The 14,838-nt window shown below is 46.6% G+C and overlaps 5 protein-coding genes across 5 annotated transcripts; 2 read left to right on the top strand and 3 right to left on the bottom strand.

The window, feature by feature from the left end:
- The first annotated feature begins 83 nt into the window (after nucleotides 1-83).
- Nucleotides 84-629, top strand: F5147DRAFT_424816 (uncharacterized protein). The gene is made up of 2 exons (XM_041429769.1): nucleotides 84-408; nucleotides 465-629. The coding sequence occupies exons 1-2, from the start codon at nucleotides 235-237 to the stop codon at nucleotides 555-557; spliced, it is 267 nt and encodes an 88-aa protein (XP_041287086.1). The 5' UTR covers nucleotides 84-234; the 3' UTR covers nucleotides 558-629.
- A 353-nt stretch (nucleotides 630-982) lies between these two features.
- F5147DRAFT_424749 (uncharacterized protein) lies at nucleotides 983-2,927 on the bottom strand. The gene is made up of 13 exons (XM_041429768.1): nucleotides 2,766-2,927; nucleotides 2,677-2,709; nucleotides 2,606-2,625; nucleotides 2,533-2,547; nucleotides 2,442-2,480; nucleotides 2,362-2,390; nucleotides 2,296-2,309; nucleotides 2,209-2,241; nucleotides 1,983-2,042; nucleotides 1,790-1,930; nucleotides 1,509-1,734; nucleotides 1,407-1,455; nucleotides 983-1,354 (listed from the first exon to the last, which is right to left on the bottom strand). Exons 1-13 carry the CDS (start codon nucleotides 2,818-2,820, stop codon nucleotides 1,112-1,114), a joined length of 957 nt encoding a protein of 318 aa, XP_041287085.1. The 5' UTR covers nucleotides 2,821-2,927; the 3' UTR covers nucleotides 983-1,111.
- A 1,456-nt stretch (nucleotides 2,928-4,383) lies between these two features.
- Nucleotides 4,384-6,379, bottom strand: F5147DRAFT_721516 (uncharacterized protein). The gene is made up of 14 exons (XM_041438872.1): nucleotides 6,188-6,379; nucleotides 6,097-6,129; nucleotides 6,030-6,049; nucleotides 5,960-5,974; nucleotides 5,857-5,898; nucleotides 5,775-5,803; nucleotides 5,709-5,722; nucleotides 5,633-5,660; nucleotides 5,503-5,507; nucleotides 5,401-5,460; nucleotides 5,205-5,345; nucleotides 4,928-5,153; nucleotides 4,820-4,868; nucleotides 4,384-4,760 (listed from the first exon to the last, which is right to left on the bottom strand). The coding sequence occupies exons 1-14, from the start codon at nucleotides 6,237-6,239 to the stop codon at nucleotides 4,533-4,535; spliced, it is 942 nt and encodes a 313-aa protein (XP_041287084.1). The 5' UTR covers nucleotides 6,240-6,379; the 3' UTR covers nucleotides 4,384-4,532.
- Nucleotides 6,380-6,813: 434 nt separating this feature from the next.
- F5147DRAFT_721512 (uncharacterized protein) lies at nucleotides 6,814-8,016 on the bottom strand. The gene is made up of 5 exons (XM_041438871.1): nucleotides 7,816-8,016; nucleotides 7,731-7,765; nucleotides 7,644-7,683; nucleotides 7,522-7,592; nucleotides 6,814-7,466 (listed from the first exon to the last, which is right to left on the bottom strand). Exons 1-5 carry the CDS (start codon nucleotides 7,918-7,920, stop codon nucleotides 7,250-7,252), a joined length of 468 nt encoding a protein of 155 aa, XP_041287083.1. The 5' UTR covers nucleotides 7,921-8,016; the 3' UTR covers nucleotides 6,814-7,249.
- A 4,043-nt stretch (nucleotides 8,017-12,059) lies between these two features.
- Nucleotides 12,060-12,603, top strand: F5147DRAFT_585599 (HSF-type DNA-binding-domain-containing protein; the record flags this gene model as incomplete). The annotated part of the gene is made up of 4 exons (XM_041431875.1): nucleotides 12,060-12,196; nucleotides 12,247-12,313; nucleotides 12,360-12,413; nucleotides 12,463-12,603. The coding sequence occupies 4 exons, from the start codon at nucleotides 12,060-12,062 to the stop codon at nucleotides 12,601-12,603; spliced, it is 399 nt and encodes a 132-aa protein (XP_041287082.1).
- Between the last annotated feature and the right edge of the window lie 2,235 nt (nucleotides 12,604-14,838).

Raw genomic sequence — 14,838 nt, 5'->3', positions numbered from 1 at the left:
GTCATGCTGATGGTCCATAAGTGATGGCGTAGTACTCAGCCATCTAACGCGCTTTAGTAATTGATGGAGATGGAAGCACAGGGTCTCTCTTTACGCATACATCATCAAGGGTCTCCTTGGTCAAAATAGTCATCTTTTCTTGGTCCTCGTAGCTATCGGCGGACACTCGATCAAATGCTCCTCCACTAAATTTGTCTCTGTCAACCATCGAAGGGCTCGACATGTGGCAACTACATGGGTCCCTTCATAGAATTCGCCGGCGGCTATCTCACGAATCCCGAAGCTACAGAGCGCTACCAGTTCTGTCTTGCCAAGACCGCTGACCAGTTCATGTACTCGAGGCTCAACCTTGAATACAGTCATCACTGGCGCAACCTGGGCATCGTCTTTGGACACTTTACGTTCAACGTGAGTCACTGCCGGACAGATGTCGTCCTAATCTCGTGCTCACATACCATCTGTAGATTGTTGCTGTTTTCTGGTTCAGATATTTCACGCGCATCCGCACCGTCAGCGTATTTGCTTCTCTCAGACAAAACCTAATTCGTCGCAAGTAGATTGCAATTCGTGCGTACCATATATGTACTCTCGGATGTACTCACATGACTTGATACACGCGCCTAAGCCTGTCGGCTGCGGAGCCATGATATTGTACTCGGACAACTATCGTCGTGAAACTTCACATCTGCTTAGCATCAAGTCAAATAGGTACTCGATCTGTATCGGAAATGATGATCACGTCTTTTCCTGGAGCTGCATCTGAGATGACAGCTAATAGACTAGTATTATTACGGTATACCATCGCGCTTGAGTGATGGCAGGATCCCGTGCTGAGTCGGCTGTACAGTTTGTAGCCCATATATGTACATAGACCTTTCGTTTGCCAATTGTATCAGCTCTTAGATGGATGGCGGCTAATAACAGACGATAAAACAAGCTTATGGTTGGTCACTGTAGCATTGACCGAGGCTCAGATGACCAATGTCTCTACGGGTTTCGAAGTTGGTATATCTTGCAAGGTTATATTCCAGGACAAAAGTATGAACTTATAACCATAGGTGATCGCCATAAGTAATTTATTCATAAATACATATATTAGCGTGACCTCAAGTCACACAGTCTCGGCGCCTTCTGTCTCCATGCTAAACGTGGATTCAGGATGCTCGACGCAAGGATTCATCTCGTGCTGCTCAAAGTCCGGTGGCGAAGTCCAGCATACACAATCGGCGAACGTCGTGCTGACATGCACGCACTCGTCGTTGGCATGCGTATCCCAAATGCTGATGATGAGACGGGGCGCAAGAACAAAGGGCGCCGTACCGTTGAAGAGCTCTGCCAGACTCATTGCTGGCGTCTGCGAATGTATATACGTTAATCGATCTCTGCATAACTTGGAAGTTTCATACCGGAATATCAGCCCATAATATCACCAATAAGATTTGGTTTGTCAGGTTCCTAGCAAGATACGATTATTCCTTTTAGAACCCGATGGATGAAACAGAACTTACAGGGCAAAGTACAAGATATGATAGCGGACAATCATTACCATGTAGGTATTAGGCCTCATTTTGATCCTCCTCTGTTCCATAAGATGTTTCACGAGGGTGACGACTGCGAGGATAACGAGTAATATATCAAAGCACATGATGGGGATAGAGGTATAAATCGCAAGCATAGGTCCTATGTGGAAGGAAAGGGTGCAGTAATTGGCGCTCGGAGTTATCACCTCTTTCACTATGGAACGAGGTGGGGTCAGCTTGCAGCCAAAGCAATCAGGATACAAATTTACCAGAGAACACCTCTCGTCGACTATACAAAAAGATGTCTGTCCCTATCGACAGGGCAACGATAGGCACGAACAACCCCACTAGAACATGAAGTACGAGCTTGGATTGGTTGGATATGGCATAAAGACGCCAGATAAGAATGACTGCGGATGCGGGATTGGTACGCATAGCGAGATGCAAGAATGTATGTCTTACTTTCCGCAAAGCAAAAATACACTGAAAACCCCCATTCAATCAGAACGATAAGATCGTAGCCTATTCCAATTGTATGATGAGCAAGTGCACTTCAGGTTGAAAATTATATACGTACAGCTAGATAAGAGGACAACTAGGACTCAGTGAGCTGTGAAATGAACTGATGACGTACGGCTGAAAGATGTATTAGGCTAAAGTTCTTGAACGATGGAAGGCATATATATGCTTACTGATTCAGGCATATACAACAGACCTCCCCCTAGCGCAAGTCAGTCAATAATGGCTTGAGTTGGCATGGGCTAGTGACACATACAGCAGGCGCACACACTGGTGTGAAAACTTGTCAGCATGATGTGTACAGTGTGAGGGGACGACGTACATTGCAAGGAAAAGCCCGAAATATCGAACCTAGCAAAAAACATCGTACCCTTCATTGAACACTGGCAGGGCGAAACTCACAACAAGGTATAGGCATGACATAAATGACCATGGTCTTTTCTGGAGATTCAAGGTTAGTTTTATCGTCCAGATAAGGGGGCTTGACACTGACCCAAACATACTCAATCTATGTCGATAATCAGAACCATCAACACTCGACCGATAGAGCAAGAGTTCGTTATTACCTCCTTGCAGAACAGAAGAACTAGATGACCTTTCGCTCAGCGAGAGTACAAGGTTTACCAAGACTACTGACGGTACTCATACGATATCAGGGCAATGGCTGCTACTGCAATCGAAGTTCAGTACGATGATGCGACAGATCAGATTAGAGAGCTGACAGACCAGACACATTGTTGTTCCAGCGGAGACCAACGGCAGCAGCCTCTCCTTGCGACATGACACGGTGCGATGGAATAGAGAATTCGAAAAGGGTTGCTGAAGTGACTTATGACAAGGCACATAATTCCTTCCGGTGGCCTCACGATTGCATCCGAGTCGTGGGGACCGACGTGTTCGTCCCTCGTCTGGCGCACTAGGATTCGGAACTAGATGTAATAAAAGGTGTATACCAAGTTTGCCTGCGCTTCCTGTTGATTTCAAGTTGATGTCCTCTATAGTGAGCTGTCAACGACTCGATAAACATCACAGCCGAACTCAAGACTGATGACTCGGGGAGTACTGGTAGCTGTTATATTTTCGCTGGATTCTTGACTACTCGCACGGTATGGCAGTCGTCGTGGTGAACGCTTATAATAGCCTAGAGAATGCGAAGCCTTATCAGGTGTGCACCATCCATCGGGCTGTTAAGCACGTACTATTGATAGACATAACCACGCCGCCTTTCAGCCTGAGCGAGCACAAATCAGGTTGAGGACAACAGCAAGTTTTCATTTGATAGAGATGTTTAGATTCGGGTGCACACGATCACTGCGGCACTGCCCACGCTTGGTCCACGCCCATGATGACCACTGGTAACCTTAGATAATCGTCGGACTTTAGACTAAACCTTCTTCAAGTTGGGTGGGAGTATGCTCCCAACTTTGAACGTCCGTACGTTCATGGGAACTGAACAAAGGTAATGGGGCAAGTGCTGTCGTAGTGGTGCGCGATGCCATGCTAGCATACCTTAGTATGAGTAAGTAATTTACAGTATTACTCATGGATGTTGATGACTACATCCATATACCGGACTTTGAAAAACAATTTCCAGGTACTAGAAAACCTCATCATGGATGAATCAGCTGTTAGCAAGATGTGCGATGTCGGACGTCCTACTGTTTGTGCGATCCCCGGGTGTGGTAGCTCTCATGCCAATCTACTGCAATATTTTCAAAGGGCCCTGACATGCCAGTTGCTGTACAAATACAGAATGTAGGGTTGGAGAACACAATTTCTTGAAGGGACTTGGACGTCAGCTATCTGTCGCACGTAGATGTTGAAACATAAAGAGGCACCGGGTCTGCTGTCCCTCAAGTTGGCGAGCGCTAGTATCAGGATCTATATCCAAATCAGTACCAGTATATACGAGCCTGGATCCGTGAAGTACACAAGCGGTAGTATCAGACGACGGAGTCTCACATGGTAAGACTATGTCAGGGTGTGAGTGGTCCTAAAAAGGCAAAATGACTCGTTGGGAGTACCTTACAGGGGGGGGGGGGCTTGATGAATTTCAAACAGTAACCGTTCCTAAAGTATGAAACTACTTATATTCCATCCTGCCTATGTTTATGTCCTTTTCTATGATAGACTCGTTGGTGAAACGTATACTGTTTTATCATTGAAACACGTACGGCATCATACTTTAAGCTTCAAGGCCGATTTCACCGAAATCAAACCTTGAAATGTTCAAGAGGACAGGCATTACTTCGCTACATATTAGATTGTATTGCGCTCATATAGTATTTGAATCTATCTCTATCGTGATGTATGTACTGTGATTCTTTGCATATTACTCTAATATTGTCATCATATAATATTATCTCAACTAGTATCTTCGTTCAATGCTGAGTCTGGAGCGGAGCGACTTCTAGTCCTGCGCGTGGCCTGATCAAAATCTGATCGTGGTCATCCGAATGTGATCCCCCACTTTCCCGTAAGTAGTATCCTAAATCACGCGATGCAAGAACCCGTTTCAGATCCCATCTCAGTAGTAGTGGTATCCATCTCATACTGCTCGGGTACTCCCTGTGAAGTCCAACATCCACAATCCTCGAATGTCGTACTGACGTATACGCAGTTGCGATGGGCATGCGTATCCCAGATACTGATAGTGAGACGCGGCGCGAGGATATATGGCACGGTACTGTTGATGAGCTCTGAGATATTCATCAACGAGATCTGTGAATAGATGAAATGTGGCATGAGCTTATTTCTGTAGGGTGTTAGAAGTATCATACTGAAAGGTCAGCCCATAATATCACCAAAAATATTTGGTTCATCAAATTCCTATCAAAATTCGATCAGTTACTATTAGAACACACTAGACAAAGGGGGATAGAACTTGCAGTACAAAGCACACGATATGAAGTCGGACGATAATAGATACAGATGAATTGGGCCTAGCGTTGATCTTCTTCCGTTCTTTGAGGTGTTTTACGAGTTTTGCACTCGCAAGAACAAGCAGGAGGACATCATAGCACACCATGGGGATAGACAAATAGGTCAGAGGCAAAGGCCCCGTTTTGAAAAAGAACGTGCAGTATTTGGCGTCTGCAGTTATTATTTCTTTTACTACAACGACAGGGATCAGATCACAGTTGATATCAATAAACATGCACCTACCTGAGAACATGCTGGGTCGACTATATAAAAAGATATCTGTTCCTATCGATACAGCGATGATGGGTAAAAGTAGTCCCAATAGGATCCGAAGTAGGAGTTTTGAACAGTTGTATAGCGCATAAAGACGCCAGACAAGAATGACTGTGGATGCAGATTCGGTACACGCAATGTGCTGCGAAAAAAATGCATAACTTACCTTCTGCAACGCAACTATATATTGAATAACCCCATTCCATGAAAACGACAAGATCGTGACCTATTTCGTGTTCATGATGAACAAGGAGAGTTTAGGTTGAAGATGGTATACTGACATCTACACAGATGAGAAATCAACGATTATTGAAACTTGGGGTTTCGATCGAAATAAAGACGTACGGCTGAAATATAGGTCAACCGAAACTCTGTCAAGAAGTATCGCTAAACTCACTGATGAAGGCATAAACAGCAGTCCTCCCCCTAGAGCTAGTCAGCGAATAATGATACAGCTAACATCGATTTACACACAAAAACCCCAAAGCCTAAGGTCAATGTCAATATACAATGCACCGTTTGAAGAATACAACAACGTACAGCGCAAGGGAAAGTCCAAGATATCGAACCTAGTATAGAAGAAAATGAAAATCATGAAGCGCCCTGGCGGCGCGAAACTCACAACAAGGTAAAGATATGTCATTGGTGACCAGGGTCGTCGTTTCTGGAGATCTAGTTAGCCTCCAGGCTAGTCTCATGGTGCAGATTTGGGATTGGACACTGACCCAGACATATTTGACCTACACCGATAACGGCCGTAAGTATTTGACCGTCATGAAAGAAATACTTCATTACCTCTTTATCAAAGTGAAGAACTAGATAATCTTTCAGCAAAAGTACAAGGATGTTGAAGGCTACTGACGGTATTCATAGGATATCAGGGTAATAGTCACCACTGGATTCAACATTTAGTATGATAGTTCTACTAGATCATTTGAAAGAAGCTGACGAACCCGAAATATTGTTATTCCAGCGAAGGCCAGCGACAGCATCTTGGTCCGACATGACAATATCAAATAGTTGATGCCAGTGATCATCGAAGTACAAGACTTATAAGGCCCAGAATCGTCTCGCCTCGTGAAATCCTATCAGGCGGTGTTCCACGGGGTACGAAAATTGCACGAGAGCACCGAATGGCAGTTTGCACTCATTTCATGTCCGCATTAGTACAACGCACTGTCAACAATAGCCAACTACCGGTGAACAGACATTCCGCCCGGATTCACGGACAAAGGGGCAGTAACGTCATGGCTAGAAGTTTCATTAGCCATCCTTTCCCTGGCAGCAAACGTTCTTCGGCGTATTTATAGCATAAATGATTTGGAACGAAGTCTTATCGGTGGCTTGCGTTGGATCAGCGCTTGGTGTTGACGCCCGTACACCAATACCATATCGGTCTCGAGGAAGCAGAAACTTCAGTAAAGATGTCGACGTTTACGAGACGTACCAAGCTTTGATTTATCCCCTGGATGCGACAAGGGGCGGAGGCTGATTGATGCCCTGATTCTGTCAGGCTGCCCTTATACCCACAAAAGTAACTATGTCATGGAGTGGGTAGGGTTAGGCACGCTGTGTCTGTGGCTGGGCTAACGTTGAACGTTGAACGTCGAGACGTTGACATTATTGGTGTAAAAAATATACACAATCTATCAAAGTTATCCGTGTGGATTAATCAAGGCGCGTGTCGCACGCATGGTAGCATTGATGGATGACTAAATGAAGGTGCTTGATCAAGTTGGAGGCTGATAAGTAGTATCGTCAAGTTTCATCTCTATACCAGCAGGAAGCACTATTTTCCTTCCACCAGTCCAAATAAGGGGAGATCAAGAACCGACACTTCGTTAGCCAATCGCACAAAAGACGAGCGTGACAGAATGTTAAGGTTATGGACGGGTTCGCATTCGGCTCGTATTCACAAGCGCCCGTTCGCCGTGGTTTCCTGAGGAATATCCCGGTATTCGCGACCACGATCCCGCTCCGAAGGTGTGATGTCATGTGGCTATCCAGAAAAAAAATCAGAGATAGCGATCACGGGTGGTAGCTTGCGAGCCTACATCTACTGGGCGGTACCTCCCGTTAGCATGTGGAACACTGTGCCCGTTCATGTGGTGGGGTGGAGGCGGTGCGGCTGGAGGTGCTACAGGGTGTGAGTATAGTGCCGGAGAGGGACGCGTGAGATGCATGAGGGAAGGCGTTGCTGGAACTGTAAGATTTATAGCATCAAGAAGCAAGCTTGAAACGAACAAGTATGTCAGGAACGCAGACCAGAAAGCAAGAGCGGGCGCACTCGTTCTCAGCTTGAAGCTTCTGCATGCGTGCATTTGCAAGCTCAAGATCTCTTACAAGCTCCTCGTGTAACTAGCGGGGTTGAACGTACTGCGTCAAGAGTGCTCCGGCTAAGATACGTACCCCTACAACTTGATCGAAGCGTTCCCTCATAACTTGAAATCTGGCAAATAGTGAGTCGACGGGAGGGTGCGCGCAGTCGAGACACACTTTTCTTTGAATTTTCCACGAGGTACGGCTGGTGCCTAGATACCAGTAAGTTCAAAGCGTGGTACTGCGTCATCAAATACATTACTCTGTTTTTATTGGTATCGTCTGGTACTTTGTCTCCTAAGCGTTGTCCTTTCTGCAGTTTCGAGTCTATGTGTATCGGTCGCGGCAGAAGAGGTGAGTTGTCCATGCTGTCGATAGACTGTCGTCGTTTCAGGTTTAGTTGTGTATGACCTGCGGAGCGCTAATGACATGCATACGATTGGTTGAACCGGGGTCCTTGTTTGAAATGAAGAATCTTTGTCGAGCTGCACCCAACAAACGCCGCACGTCGGGCTTACTTAAGCGGCCATCAAGCCTTCCAGAGCTTCCGTTCTTGTGTTCGCATCTCTTTGAAGGCACCAGAACGTAATTATATTAATTTTTGGGGTGCGCATCTCGTATCAGGAGAAAAGTAACACTTCTCAGCATCTCGTAAGTATATTATGCACTTCAAGCTTGTTCGAAGTCAAATCGGGATCTTACAATGGTGGGGAAGTAATTCATGAAATTTGCAGCGGGTACTACGGCTACATGTTCATCCACATGGACTTCTATGACTTTGCGAAGCACGGCACAGACTCCCGGAAGTAGCGTAATTGAGCTAAGCGGATGCTACATGTAGAAATGTAGAAATTACTTGATCTGGGATACACTATAACCTATACTGTCGGATAGTCCAGACAAATTCTCCCGCTCCCTGCACAGACCTGGCAAGCGCCAATCACTTGAAGCATTTCTTGTGCAAACACAACACTGCCAGTGAACACGTTGATTGCAGGGCCTTTATGTCGTAATATATGACTTTATATTGCTTTTAGCGACAAAAATAAAGGACGTTCTTTGCATATATTGTCATACGAGCGGTCCCAGCACAAACAAATACATGACCCGGACGCATCCAGGAATGCCGCGATAAGTCTGACTCTCCGGGATACCTGAGTTCCATAGAAAATGATGAACAGTGGCTCTAAACAGATATCACGGCAGGCCGTAAGATGTTTGGAGAGAGGTTGAGGTAAAATCGAGGTAAGAAGCAGCAGCAAAGCTAGCGAGTGCATAGCTTTAGTGGGAAAATATAAGTACATTGAAATGCGAACTCGCTTTGCAAAGTATGACACGTACATTTGTATTAAGTGGTAATACCGTGAAGTAGTTCCCAGTGGCACGTCCCTTCGATAATCCAAACTGTCGCAGCTCGCAGAAGTGTTTCACAGCAATCCTCATAGCAAGAAACAGTGCGAGAACCTCCCACGCAGTGTTGAGTCCCCAATATATTATGCTAAAAGATCGAACATTTCCCTCATAAGCCTGGGGACGCTGATAGGTGCGAGAGAGGACAAGTTCTTCTGGTATTTTTCAATGAGCATGATGCAGTTAAATCTTTTGTCCGTAGTTCAAACTCACCTCCTGAACATAGTGTGTCGCGTATATTCCCGCCAGAAAGATGGTAATGAAAAAAAAATCTAGATCGCTGAGGCATGGCATATAACCGAACGATCACAATGACTTGCATCACGTTTCATTTAAGGCAACTTCACCGCTCAGCATGAACATTTGCAACGAAATCTTGATGTAGAACATATGTTTGCCTGTAAAACCGGTTAGTCATTAGCTTCAAAGGATCAAACTCTAAACAAAATAACAGCTGCTGCGGTCGTCATATTAAACCAACAAGATAGTGGTCACTCGGAATATGACCTACCCTATATAGGGGTGCAGTTAATTGCGTTTGAATGGAAGCAGGCAGGCGTGCAGGATACGCACTATACCTGTCACTGAGAGTGATGGAAGACTGTCTGCCTGCCGCCAGTTAGAAGGAATACACGCAGTGTATGTCAGTAGACTTACGCAGCATGTTGATGCCGATTGTGGAAGGTGATTATTAGCACAGCGCTAGTCTTTTTTGGACTTGCAAACATACCCAGCATGTAGTATTCCAATGTAGTGCACCTATGATATTTCGAAGACACTGTGAGTTGCTGACTGCACTATAACACAAGCTACGCACACCGAGATATATGACAGTCATAACTTAGGGACCAGCGTCGCCTCTTCCTGGTTTAGGTCATGTTGTTGTCCTGATCTGCTCACCCAGATGTCAGTTCGACTTAAAAACACCGAGATGGCTGTTCCGATGACGGCATCGACCTAAAGCCTCTTGTCTGAAAGTCAGTGGTGAAGATGTACCAAGATGCATCAGTAATTCCTTGGGACTGCCTTTGCTCACCCTAATTGTATATTACCTCGGAAGAGGAAGTAACCGCGAATCGATAATTAGCGGGTTTGGCCCTTCGGTTGGACTCGGAACCATATGACTCATCCGGGTTGAGTCAAGGTGGGGCCAGCCATCCAGCATGGTTACCGTGCCATGCTAGTGCGCAAGTACGATAAATGCTTACGCTTAAAAATTTAGAGGCCGCACAACTGGATAGGCAGTCTGAGCCGGTCTCAATTGAAGCTTATGTCGTCAAAGATTTGTTATGAGTTGTTTTGCCGATACCATCGTAAGACCACACATTGCGTTTCAACATTTTACCTCTTACAAGATTTCAATCAAAAGCAGATCTGGACCTGGCTAGCTAGAGCGTTCCAGAGCACCCTAAATTACCTTTCGAATGTAATTTCACTGGTGGCAAAAGGTGGTAAGATGTCAGTTTCCCCGCTGTGTCATGAGACCTGCCTCATCGACAAATACGTCAGCTTCTTATTATAATTGGTATTGAATACCCGGGGGTTCAAAATGGTTGAATTCGCAGCGTTACGGATTCATACCTTTCACCTTTTCGAACAGCAACCAAATTATCGGCAGTGTCCATCTGTCCTGTCGTGTTCTCATGTCTTCCTGCCATGGGAGAACTACAAGAACTGATTATGATCCTTGGCAGATAATCAGGAAAGTCATCTATAGGCTGAAGATCGTCAGGGCTACCGGTAACCGGCAGTTTTCCCACCACCGGTGTCGCCTACGACCCGGTGCATTCATTGTAGCCAGGCCACTGTGATATCTCTGAGTTCCCACGTCTCCGAAGCTTCGGAGAACGACTTTAACACTGCCTGGGAGCAGGTGAACTGCTGCCTTTCACGATCATCATGAGTGCGAGCGTAATAGCCAATCGATCGTTTAGTCTGATGATAGTTTAAGTTATCTTCCGCCCGCGATTATGTATTATCGGCTGAAGTGGCTATACATACCAGAAGTTGGTTCAGATTTAACCACCGTTTGGAAATGGTACATGGCGAATGAACTTGCGCCGGTTACTAGCCGCCAGGACTGCACGAGTGTCTTGAGCGAGGCGCTATTAATGGCCGAAGTACAGCCGTAAGTGCGTTGGACTGGTGTTCCGAGTCTGAGGTAGTTCAGAGGAGGTGTGTATTTGCAATTTAATGTGAGGTAGACCAAGTTTCCTGAAGCCTCCAGGTAGGCGTGTGGGGGTGAAAGACTGCATGCTCGGATCAATATTCGGAATAATAATTAACTAGTTTAAATGGGGATAAGATGGCATGCAGTGTACACGTTTGGGATGACATAATTAGGGATTAAAAGGATTGTGGAAGTTGTTACTTTGTTATACTTTGAACATGGACTACGATTATTCAAACCAAGAACAATCACCAAGGCAATGGTCATCAACAACTTCAACTGGTTTCTCGTCCCCCGTATCACCTTCACCGGGTTACTATTACACTCCAAATCAGCAACAATCACCGTCAAGACCAACTAGCAGCAATTTAACGCTCAACCTCAGTTCCCTCTCTGTATCTTCACATCTTCATCACGGTGTATCTCCTATAACTCCTGTATCTCCTCCAAATTTCAGTCCAGCTCATCTCAGTCCACAACCTCCTACCTTTCAATTCAACTTTGAACCGACAGACGACTCATCTCTCTTACTAGCACAGCGTCGTCCGAGCACAGGATCTCACTCTACTTCATCAAGCGAATTAGCAGTAGAAAAGAGCGTACCGCGTAAACGAAGTCTCACAAACACCGCTCCTCCACCACCAACTAATCACAGTCATGGACACTCTCATTCTTATGGAGGGCACGTACTTCCGCATCCAATCATAACAACAACAGCCTCATCACCACCTCCAATAAGCGAACCTTCCTCTCAAGGTCCGCTCACACCGGCTAGTTCACAGCCTTCAAATCAGATCGATATAAACGCAACATACGATGATCCCGATGGCATAACGGGTTATTCAATGCCAGATCAAGCCGACACAGACGACGAAGGCCAAAAATCTAGCACAACAGGTCCTAGTCTAGGCGTCATCGGTAAACCAATGGGCACCAACAACTTTGTAACAAAGCTTTATCAGTGCGTTCAATTAACTCTTTCATATCTGTCATTCAACATCTACAGGATGATCAACGATCCAAAGAGTCAGCTTTTCATCGCATGGACTGAACTCGGAACAAGGTCAGTCCTATTTCATCGTTCTCACTTTCTGCCTCATTCAATCTTTCTAGTTTCGTCGTTTCAAACGTAGGCGAATTCAGCAGGAGCATCCTTGGTTCTCATTTCAAACACAACAACGTCAGTCTCCTTTTCACCACTATTTAAACAACTCACATCTCCACAGTTCTCAAGCTTTGTGCGCCAACTCAACATGTACGGCTTTCACAAAATCAACCGAGTCCGTACCTATCTCCACTCATTTCATCATCTAACATTTCATAAAACAGACACCACGCGCCCAACGCACATCTACAACGTCTCAAACTTGGGAATTCAGTCATCCCAAATTTCTCCGCGCACGCCCAGACCTCTTGGACGCCATCAAACGCAAAGCTCTTGAGCCTGATCCTCGCGAGCGTGGCCGGTAAGCCCCGCTCAATCTCCACCACAAAACTAAAGTTAATCTAACCCCTAGCGTTGAACTCCCGGGCGAAGTCGCTCGTCTCCTAAACGACATGCGAGACGAGAACAAGTCCCTCTGGCGTGAGATCTCACGTCTAGGCGGACGCGTCCCTTCTCACATCGCCAACACCCTCTCCCAATCTGCTAGTACCTCCCCCCCGAAATTACATATCGGGGGAGATGAGGAGGATGATGATGGCAGTGAGGAGGGGTTTTCGTTCAATGTCATGGTGCCTGGTTTCAGTATGGGGATGGGTGGTGGAGGCGAAGCTTGGATGAATTGGGCAGGTGCCGAGATGCGCCGTGAACGACGGAAAGTGGAGAAATTGACTGGGATCGTAAGGACCCTATGCGATACGATCGGATCTGGTGCGTTTCTCCCTTTAAATTCCAACTCATCACTAACCCTACACACAGTATCACCAACGCTAATCCAAGAACTCAACGCCCTGAACGCCCCAAGCCCCTCCCCCTCTCCAGTCCCTCCAAGCCCGATTCCGAGCGATCACAGCCCCAACATCTACATCACCTCAGCCCCCTCTCCATCCCCCTCACACTCACACTCACACTCCCCCTCCCATTCGCACTCGTCTCAGGGCCATGGCCACAGCCATCACCCATCAGTCCCAATGCTCAGCATCCCCCAGTACGCCCTGCACACATCAACCCCCTCTCCCACCTCCAGCGAGTTCTCTGCCTTTGGTCGACACGGACACGGGCGCCAGCCTAGTATCACCCTGACGCCCACTCCTGATGTAGATGCACACGGCATGCGAGAAGGAGGAGGAAGGGAGAAGAGGCAGAGAAGGACGGGGAGTGTCGTTAGTGTGGGCAGTGTTGGGTCTTCGATGGGTGGCGGATCTCCGATGGTTTCTCCTATGGTGGGAGGGTCTGTCTCTGGACTTGGCGGTGCTTCGATGGGGGGAGAAGATGATGTTGAGGGGGAGATGAATTTGAGTCTGGATTTGGATATGGACGTTGGTGGGAGTGGTGGTGAGAAGCAGCAGCAGCAACATCAGAGGGCGAGGAGCGATTCGGCTCCTACGTGGGTTACGGGTCAGAACGCTGGTACTGGTGCCGGTGGGGGTGTTGGCGTTGGTGGACTTACTGCGAATTGGGGGCGGCCGAGGAGCGGGAGCGGGTATGGGAGGTGATCGACGACGGGGATTCATGCCTGGTGTTTGAATGTGTCGCGCTTTTTTCTTTCTTTGATTTGCTTTTTACTGTTACTTGTCTCCGTCTTCACGCTTGCGTGTTTTTCTTTCTTTGTTTTTTGTTTTGTTTCATCCTTGCTATCTTTCCTTCCTTTCAAAATGGTATTCCTTCAGAACTTATTATCGATATCGCTCGCCCTATCGCCTATCTTCTATATGTATATTTCTATCAGTATCACATCCTCCCCCTCCCTTCTACCCGGCACACATTCTTTGCCACACTTCCTTTGCCACGCTACCGCTACGCCAGCGGCCAGGTGACCTGCATCCCATCCACGCCACGCCACGACGCACGCTCAATCCGTACTAGACCAATCCTGTACACGACCACCCAATCCCAGTACATATTGTATGCGCTTACCCCAGCTGCTTTAGACACGAGTATTTACATACACCAAACGCTCCTTTTTTAGACGTATTGTTGGTGCTGTTGCCCCGCCACGTTCCTTTCTTTCTAGAAATTCAATTGCCCTCTTCCATTTCGAATGTTGGTTGGTTTTTCTGATGGGAACTTGGGAGAGGCTTCGACTCAGATTATCAACGTCATAATGTAATACTTGGCACCTTACTTTGATGGCATGGGCCGGATCGACTGCGGTGGGGGATAATGAAACTATTACATACAATGGATTGTTACTTTCGAAGTGTTTGACTGCGGACTGACTGGCTTCAAGTTCGGATATTAAACTCGGGCTCGAGCTTCATGCACAGCCCGCCAAGACTTCCTGCGATGCGATGACCGGAAATCCGGAACGCGTGAGGTATTCGTGTTTTTTGTACGAGGGATGGCAAGCAGGAATGATGTTTCTACGTATATGAGTCGTGAACTTCATTAATTCTGCATAGCATCACTCGATTGCAATCGCGGCTGCCTTGTGCAAGCAAATTTAATACGAGCTTGGCGGACATTAATCATTGTGTGACGACCAGACACAGCTCCGATGCGACAGGAAACGAGTACAAGTCAAACCAGGCAAAGGAATGACT

The sequence above is a fragment of the Suillus discolor genome, assembly GCF_016758755.1.
Source record: "Suillus discolor strain FC423 chromosome Unknown F5147scaffold_86, whole genome shotgun sequence".
Classification (NCBI taxonomy): domain Eukaryota; kingdom Fungi; phylum Basidiomycota; class Agaricomycetes; order Boletales; family Suillaceae; genus Suillus; species Suillus discolor.
Note: the sequence above shows the minus strand (reverse complement) of the source record. Positions and strands in the feature narration are given on the sequence as shown.

What these genes read in the sequence shown, in the direction of transcription:
- F5147DRAFT_721516 (XM_041438872.1), bottom strand. Translation starts at nt 6,239, where the DNA reads ATGTCGGACCAAGATGCTGTCGCTGGCCTTCGCTGGAATAACAATATT. An exon ending in CTGGAATAACAATATTTCGG is followed by an intron (nt 6,130 to 6,187) that starts GTTCGTCAGCTT and finishes TGTTGAATCCAG; the next exon opens with TGGTGACTATTACCCTGATA. An exon ending in TCGACCCAGCATGTTCTCAG is followed by an intron (nt 5,154 to 5,204) that starts GTAGGTGCATGT and finishes CTGTCGTTGTAG; the next exon opens with TAAAAGAAATAATAACTGCA.
- F5147DRAFT_721512 (XM_041438871.1), bottom strand. Translation starts at nt 7,920, where the DNA reads ATGGACAACTCACCTCTTCTGCCGCGACCGATACACATAGACTCGAAA. An exon ending in ACGATACCAATAAAAACAGA is followed by an intron (nt 7,766 to 7,815) that starts GTAATGTATTTG and finishes ACTGGTATCTAG; the next exon opens with GCACCAGCCGTACCTCGTGG. An exon ending in AAGCTTCAAGCTGAGAACGA is followed by an intron (nt 7,467 to 7,521) that starts GTGCGCCCGCTC and finishes GTTCGTTTCAAG; the next exon opens with CTTGCTTCTTGATGCTATAA.
- F5147DRAFT_424816 (XM_041429769.1), top strand. Translation starts at nt 235, where the DNA reads ATGGGTCCCTTCATAGAATTCGCCGGCGGCTATCTCACGAATCCCGAA. An exon ending in TTGGACACTTTACGTTCAAC is followed by an intron (nt 409 to 464) that starts GTGAGTCACTGC and finishes TACCATCTGTAG; the next exon opens with ATTGTTGCTGTTTTCTGGTT.
- F5147DRAFT_424749 (XM_041429768.1), bottom strand. Translation starts at nt 2,820, where the DNA reads ATGTCGCAAGGAGAGGCTGCTGCCGTTGGTCTCCGCTGGAACAACAAT. An exon ending in TGTCATGCCTATACCTTGTT is followed by an intron (nt 2,391 to 2,441) that starts GTGAGTTTCGCC and finishes GTTTTTTGCTAG; the next exon opens with GTTCGATATTTCGGGCTTTT. An exon ending in TCGACGAGAGGTGTTCTCTG is followed by an intron (nt 1,735 to 1,789) that starts GTAAATTTGTAT and finishes CTCGTTCCATAG; the next exon opens with TGAAAGAGGTGATAACTCCG.